At 46.0% G+C, this 8341-nt stretch overlaps 1 protein-coding gene across 2 annotated transcripts in view; it reads right to left on the reverse strand.

The window, feature by feature from the left end:
• The window catches only part of Tcfl5 (transcription factor like 5), a 32328-nt gene extending 24749 nt beyond the window's left edge, over window positions 1–7579 (reverse strand). For both annotated transcript variants that reach the window (XM_075963328.1, XM_075963327.1), the window contains exons 1-3: window positions 6966–7579; window positions 5936–6119; window positions 5361–5523 (exon numbers count right to left, since the gene is read on the reverse strand). In XM_075963328.1, the coding sequence (XP_075819443.1) occupies window positions 5361–5523; window positions 5936–6119; window positions 6966–7579 (961 nt within the window). The remainder of the gene's footprint in view (window positions 1–5360; window positions 5524–5935; window positions 6120–6965) is intronic.
• Between the last annotated feature and the right edge of the window lie 762 nt (window positions 7580–8341).

Consider the following 8341-nt stretch of genomic DNA (forward strand, 5'->3'; position numbering starts at 1 on the left):
AGGACATGCCTATGAAAGTACAAGAAGCTTACAGAACACCAAATAGAATGAGCCGAAAAAGTCCCCTTGCCACTTAATAATCAAAACACTTAACAAATAGAAGAAAGAAAGAATCTTAAAAGTTGCAAAGGAAAAGGCCAAGTAACATATAAAGACAGACCTATCAAAATTACACCCAGTTTCTCAATGGAAACAATGAAAGCCAGAAGGTCCTGGACAGGCATTATACAGACACTAAGAGACTACAAATGCCAGCTCAGACTATACTATATCCAGCAAAACTTTCAATCACCATAGATGGAGAAAAAAGATATTCCATGACAAAACCAGACTTAACCAATACCTAGCCACATAGCCAGCCCTACACAAAGTACTAGAAGGAAAACTCCAACCCAAGAAAGTCAGCTACATCCACAAAAAAACATAGGATAGATGATCTTATAGCAGCAAATCCCAAAGAAGGGAAAAGCACACACAACGGCACCACCACTACCAAAAATAAAAATAACAGGAACTAGTAATCACTGGTCATTAATATCCCTTAATATAAATGGACTCAATTCGCCTAGAAAAATATACAGGCTAACAGATTGGATACAAAGCAGAAACCATCCTACTGCTGCATACAAGACAGACCTCACCTCAGAGTAAAGGGTTAGGAAAAAATTTCCAATCAAATGGACCTGAGAAATAAGCTGGTATAGCTATCCTAATATCTAACAAAATAGACTTCAAGCTAAAATCAAAATATATAAAGGACATTTCATATTCATCACAGGAAAAATCCATCAAGAAGAAATCTCAATTCTAAACATCTATGCCCCCAATACAAACGCACTCATATTTGTTAAAAAAAAATTCTAAAACTTAAATCACACATTAAACCCCACACACTAATAGTGGGAGACTTCAACACTCCACTCTCACCACTGCACAGGACTGCCAGACAGAAACTTAACAGAGAAATAAGGGAACTAACATATGTTATGACTTAAATGGACTTAACAGATATCTACAGAACATTTTATCCAAACAAAAGAACATACCTTCTCAGCACATCATGGAACCATCTCAAAAACTGACCACATACTCGGTAACAGAGCAAACCTCAACAGATACAAAAAAAAAATTGGAATAACCCCATATATCTTATCAGGTTACCACGGCTTAAAGTTAAAATTCAACAGCAACACTAATTTCAGAAAGCCCACAAACACATGGAAATTAAACAAAGCTCAACTAAATCACCACTGTGTCAAGGAAGAAATAAATAAATTAAAGACTTCCAAAAATTTAATGAAATTGATTGCACAACATACCCAAACTTCTGGGACACAATGAAAGCAGTGCTAGGAGGAAAGTTCACAGCACTAAATGCCTACATAAAAATCCCACACTAGTGAATTAACAGAACACCTGAAAGCTCTAGAACAAAAAGAAGTAGTCAGGAAAGAATAAAATTGAGGGCTGAAATGAAGAAAATAGAAACAAAGAAAACAATACAAAGAATCAATGAGACAAAGAGTTGGTTCTTTGAGAAAACCAACAAGGTTGATAAACCTTTATCCAAACTAACAAAATCAGAGGAAGAACAACATAACAACAGAAACTGAGGAAATTCAGAGAGTCATCGGGTCATATTTCAAAAACCTGTACTATCCAAAATTAGAAATTTTAGGGAAATGGTCAATTTTCTGGATAAGTACCACATACCAAAATTAAATCAAGACCACATAAACAAATTAAATAGATCTATAACACATAAAGAAATAGAAACAATCACCAAAAGCCTCCCAACCAAAAAAAAAAGGGGGGCCAGGGTCAGATGGTTTCAGTGCAGAATTCTACCAGAATTTCAAAGAAGAGCTAATACTGATACTTCTCAAATTGTTCCACACCATAGAAACAGAAGGAACACTACCAAATTCTTTTTTCGAGGCTACAGTTACCCTAATACCCAAACCACACAAAGATGCAACTAAGAAAGAGAATTACAGATCAGTCTCCCTCATGAACATCGATGCAAAAATATTCAATAAAATACTGGCAAATTGAACCCAAGAACACATCAGAAAAATCATCTACCCTGTTCAAGGCTTCATTCCAGAGACGCAGGGATGGATCAACATACGGTAATTCATCAATGTAACACACCATATAAACAAACTGAAGAAAAAAACCACATGGTCATTTCATTAGATGCTAAAAGGGCTTTGACAAAATCCAACAACCCTTCAAGATAAAGGTCTTAGAGAGATCAAGGATACAAAAACCATTCCTAAACATAACAAAAGGAGATCAAGGGGATACAATTCGGAAAGGAAGAAGTCAAACTTTCGCTATTTGCTGATGATATGATAATGTACATAAGTGACCCAAAAATTCTACCAGAATCTCCTACAGCTGATAAATACCTTCAGTGATGTGGCAGGATACAAGATTAATTTAAAAAAAAAATCAGTAACCCTCCTATATACAGATGATAAATGGGCTGAAATCAGAGAAACATCATCCTTCACAATAGCCACAAACAACATAAAATATTTTGGGGTAACTCTAACTAAACAAGTGAAAGACCTTATGACAAGAACTTTAAGTCTTTGAAGAACAAAACTGAAGAGGATATCAGAAAATGGAAAGATCTCCCATGCTCATGGATAGGCAGGATTACAATAAAAATGGCAACCTTACCAGGCGGTGGTGGCGCATGCCTTTAATCCCAGCATTAAAAAAATTAAAAATAGGGAGGCAGAGGCAGGCGGATCTCTGTGAGTTCGAGGCCAGCCTGGTCTACCAGAGTTAGTTCCAGGACAAAGTTACAGAGAAACCCTGACTTGAAAAAAAAAAATGGCAACCTTACCAAAAGCAATCTACAGAGTCAATGTAACACCCATCAAAATCCCAGTACAATTCTTCACAGACCTCTAAAGAACAATACTCAAGTTCATGTGAAGAAACAACAAACTCACGATAGCCAAAACAACCCTGTGCAATTAAGGAACACCTGAAGGCATCACCATCCCTGATTTCAAGCATATTATAAAGCTACAGTAATGAAAACAGCTTGCATTGGCATAAAAACATACAGATTGACCAATGGAATCGAATTGAAGACCCTGACATTAACCCACACCACCTATGAACACCTGATTTTTTGACGAAGAAGCTAAAAATACAAAATGGAAAAAAAAAAGCATCTTCAACAAATGGTACTGATATAACTGGATGTCAACATGTAGAAGAATGCGAATAGATCCATATTTATCACCATGCACAAAACTCAAGTACAAATGGATCAAAGACATCCACACTAAACCTCACAGACAAGAGTGGGAAGTACCCTTGAACGCACTGGCGCAGAAGACCACTTCCTGATTATAACACCAATAGCACAGACACTGAGAGCAACAGTTAATAAGCAGGACCTCCTGAAACTGAGATGCTTCTGTAAGGCAAAAGATAAAGTCATAAGACAAAATGGCAGCCTACAGAATGGAAAAAGACCGTCACTAACCCCACATCGGACAGAGGACTGATCTCCAAAATATATAAAGAACTCAAGAAACCAGACACCAAACTTCCAAATAATCCAATTAAAAAATGGGGTAGAGATCTAAACAGAAGTCTCAACAGAAGAATCACAAACAGACAAAATCACAAACACTAATGACAGCTCATACTGGAGTGGATGTAGAGTAAGGGATACACTACTCCATTCCTGGTGGGAATGCAAACTTGTACAGCCACTGTGGAAATCAATATGGCAATTTCTCAAAAAATTAAGAATCAATCTACCTCAAGACCCAGCAATATCACTTTTGGGCATATACCCAAAGGAGGCGCACTCATACCACATGAACATGTGCTCAACAATGTTCATAGCAGCATTATTCATAATAGCCAAAACCTGGAAACAAACTAGATGGCCCTCAAGCAAAGAATGGATGAAGAAAATGTGGTCCATTTACACAATGGAGTACTACTCAACAATAAAAAACAATGACATCTTGAAATTTGCAGGCAAATGGACGGAACTACAAAAAAAAAGTCATCCTGAGTGAGGTAACCCAGATCCAGGAAGACAAATATGTACTCACTCATGAGTGGATACCAGACATAAAGCAAAGGATAACCAGCTTGCAGTCCACAACCCCAGTGAAGCTAGCTCCCTCTTCCAGAAACAGATGGAAGCAGATGCAGAGATCCACAGCTAAGCACTGGGCTGAGCTCCCAGAGTACAAAGAGAGGGAGGAGCGATAATATGAGCAAAGGGGTCAAGACTATGGTGGGGAAACCACAGAGTCAGCTGACCCAAGCTAGGGGGAAATCACTGGCTCCAGACTGACAACTGGGGAACCTGCACAGGACAGAATGAGGCCCCTGATGGCAGGTGACAGTGGTAGGGCAGTAATGGGGCCACTGGCAGTGGGACCAGGACCTAATTCTAATGCATAAACTGATGTTGTGGAACCCATTCTCTATGGAGAGATACCTTGCTCAGTCTCAGGGTGTGGGAGCATTGATCCTGCCTTAAGGAGGTGATGGGACAGACTTAGTTGACATCCCAGGAGAGGTCCTACCCTCTCTGAGGAATGGATGAGGGTGGGGCGAGTTGGAGGAGAGGAGGGTTGAGGACTGGGAATGGTGTGTAAAAACTAAATAAAATTAGAGCTGGAGAGATGGCCCAGTGGTTAAGACTACTCTTCCAGAGGACCTGGGTTCAATTCCCAGCAACCACATGGCAGCTAACAACAATCTGTAACTCCAGTTCCAGGGCACCCAACACCCACGGCAAAACACCAATGTATATAAAATAAGAATAGATAAATTGGAAAAAAAACTAGATAAAATTAATTAAAAAAAATGATAACCTTTTCCAAGGAGGGAAAGGCTGAACTGAACATCAAGGAAGCAATCTGCTGATGACAGCTTCTTTACCCCAGACCTCCGATCACTCAGTGGCCTCTGCTGAGTCCTGCCACCCCCACGACACAGTGTTATTTCTATTCTCTGGAGCTTTCAGCTGATTTCAGGCTCCATCATCACCCACAAAGTATGAAGTAAAATAAACTACAAAGTACTTACAGGGTTACGGCACCTTGTGTGTCTGTCGTTATTTTACGGTTAAGAAAAAGCTTCCAAGTTTAAAGTGTCCAAATTTGAATAAACCATGATGTTCAAAACTCAGAAGGAAGTTCAAAGAGGAGACTACTGAGGATGGGAAGTGTAGAGTAAACCCCTAAGACCTCTTACACGTGTACAGAAAGGGCCTCTCCTGTCCACGCCACCAAAGCCTAAACACTCTGCAGCTACAGACTGTCAAGCGTACACACACAGCCACCACCTGATTTATCACCTACCTCCCACCTTAATCCAAACCTGCTCGGGCAAGGCTTTGTTTCTACTACCACCTGTCTGTTTGGTGGACTCAATCTCTTGCTGGTAACAGAAAGAAAATGCTCTAGGCAATCCAATATCCTGGTGCTTGGCAGCTTCCAGTATAGAACATGAATTACTAGAACTCTGGAAAATATTAAGTAACAGGAATTTTATCAATACATGTAGCTGTGTCAGCTCTTTACAGAACAAGTAAACTACTCAATAGAATTATGCTCAGACTTCTGAAAAATTTCCTTTTTTTAAAAGATTTTCACTGTGTATATGTGTGGGTTGTGCACATGACTGTAGGTGTTCTGGATGCCAGAGGGATCCCCTCCTAAAGCTGGATGTAACAGGCAGAACCAATCTTGGATCCAATAAACTTTTAACCACTGAATCATCTCTCCAGCCATTTCAACTAGGCTTTTTAATAACGCTCAACAATACAAATATTTCAACCTTAAAAAGGTAACCAGTTCTATTTAAAAATAAGAATCCTGGGACAAGATGGCAGTAAACTACAAACTCTGCATTTAGCACAAACGAAAGGCTTTACCTGTGTCTGTGCAAGGCTGGCATTCCCACCAGTGGAGCAGGCACTTGTAAACAGCGGGTAGGTGAACTGCAAAGCAGTAGTGGCAGCAGCAGTTTTATTTTTCACTAAGGTCGTACATTTGTTTTGTTGCTGGTGAAGAGGAACATTCATTAATTCAGATGGATGCCGAATAAGAGTTACCAAACTGCCAAGACAAAAGAAAAACCCAGAAACCTGAGGAATAGGTGGTGGAGAGGCTCCCAAAACACTGCCATCACCCACTCCACCACTATCAGGTCACGCTAGACTCCGCCCTGCTTCTCAAGCGGTCCCGGACATGGCCAGTATGATCCACTGGCCAGCGATGGTGGTGGAGTTCACTTGCCTCCTCCCCGCCTGCAGCACTCCCTGACACCAATCTCTGTCATCCTCCAAAATCTGGCAAGGATAGGCAAGACCAGGACAGCCAGAGCCTGAGTGAGTGGAAAACTGCTGAGTCCGTGTCTTCAACAACTACCTGGAAGGGCACTAAGCGGGCCAGGAACTGCCACAGGTTTCAGCTTAATCTTACAACTCCTGCCTTTCCCTTCCACAGGTCCAAGTCTGCACTGGAGGCCAGAGCAGCTAGTTTTCCATGGTACTCAGGAAGGAGACAGGAGAGCAAAGGGAACCGTCCCCAAACTCTTCCTCTCCTTTTTGGAATGCAGCCCCAAGGTACTCCTTAGAATTGTCACTCAGCGCTTGTACGGTGTGCAGCTTTCAGAATCACCCTCAGGTGAAGTAGAGCAAGCGGGCATAAGACCTCTCTAGCACCCAGAGTGCCTGCCCCTTTGCACTGAACTTCCTAGAGATCTTTAGGGAAAGTTGGTGTCCACGCAGCCACGGCAAGCAGCCCTGTGGATCCCGTCCAGGTATCCTCCCAGACCCAAGAGGTGGTCCTGCAGGAGCCCCTTCCAGGTACCACCCAGACCCTGCAGGCGCCCAGAACGACCCCTCAGACGGCTCTGTGAGCCGGCCCCTCCTCCCCGAGGCCCCCGCGCCCCGCACGCACTTGTTGAGCGCCACACCCGATTCGCCGGGCTCGGCACCGCGAGGCGCAGGCGGCTCGGCTGGCATGCTGTTGAAGCGGTCCTCCAGACGGACGCGGACGGTCGGCTTGGCCCGGGCCTCGGGCGCGCCGTCGGGCCCCGTGCCGCCCGCGCCCTCCTTGACCGTGCCGTCCGTCCGCGTCCGCGTCCCGTCCGCGCCGCCGGGCGTCTTCTCAGCGGCGCCCGCCTCGCCCAGCAGCATCATGCGCAGCTCCTGGAAGTCGACGTGGCCCAGGCACGGCGCGTCGGCCGCCAGCGGCGGGCAGAGCACTGGGTACACGGGCGGCGCCGGCGCCAGCGAGCCCGCCGCGCCCGAGCCCGCGCCCGGGCCGGCTAGCAGCGCGGAGCCCAGGCGTGCCTCGAGCTCGCCGTCCGCCGCCTCCATGTGCGAGTAGAGGATGTGCTGCAGCTGCGTGTACTCCACTTCCGTCATCTCCACCAGACTCAGGTCGGTGGTCGTGAAGCTCAGTCCCGGCTCGCCCAGCGCCGCGTCCCCGCCGCCCGCGCCCTCGGGGCCCGCCTCGCCGCCCGTCGCGCCCGCCTCAGGCGGCGGCTCCCGCGGCCCCGGGCCCGACATGCCGGCGCGGCGCGGCCCAACGGCGGGGCGCGGGCGCGGGGACGGCGACGCAGACGCGGGCGGGCGGCGAGGCGGGGTCGCGGCCTCCGCAGACGACGCGCCGGCCACCGCGGGCGCGCCGTTGGGGGAGGGAAACCGCTTAACACCGCCAGAGCAGTGCGCCTGCGCAGTCCCGCCCACAACGGTAACCCCACCCCCTTTTGGCCACGCCCCTCCGTTACCCGCCGCCCCCCTGCCAACTGCCCGCCCGCTTGCCCCGCCCCCCCCAGGTCCTGGGTGCCCTACACCTTTGTGCTCAGACCCTGGCCAGGTCAAGCCCCGTGTGGCCACGCCCAGTTTCGAGCCCTCCCTCTTAAGACACGCTCATTGGCCCAATGTCTGGCTCAGGCTCGTCCCCCCCCCCCCCCACTGTCAAGGCGCTAGCTACTTGGTGCCAGCTCCTGCATGCATGCACCAGTTAACCCTGTGGACCCAATCATGCCCCTTCCTAGTCATGCTTCTGTAGTGCTATCACGCTCTTTACTGCGCCCAGTCTAGGCCTTGGAGTCCACCTACTTTGGGTGCTTTATGTGCAGTACCATGCCACATACACTCCAGTTTTTTTTTTATTTTTTAGTCAAGCTGAGGATTAGAGCTTGGGCCTCTTACCTGCTGAGCTACTACTCTTTTATACCCAGCAAAGATTGCATCGCTGTATTCTATACCCAGTATCTTAGTTAGGGTTTCTATTGCTGTGGTAAAACAGCATGGCCAAAATCAGCT

Source organism: Microtus pennsylvanicus, chromosome 2 (assembly GCF_037038515.1).
Source record: "Microtus pennsylvanicus isolate mMicPen1 chromosome 2, mMicPen1.hap1, whole genome shotgun sequence".
NCBI lineage: Eukaryota > Metazoa > Chordata > Mammalia > Rodentia > Cricetidae > Microtus > Microtus pennsylvanicus.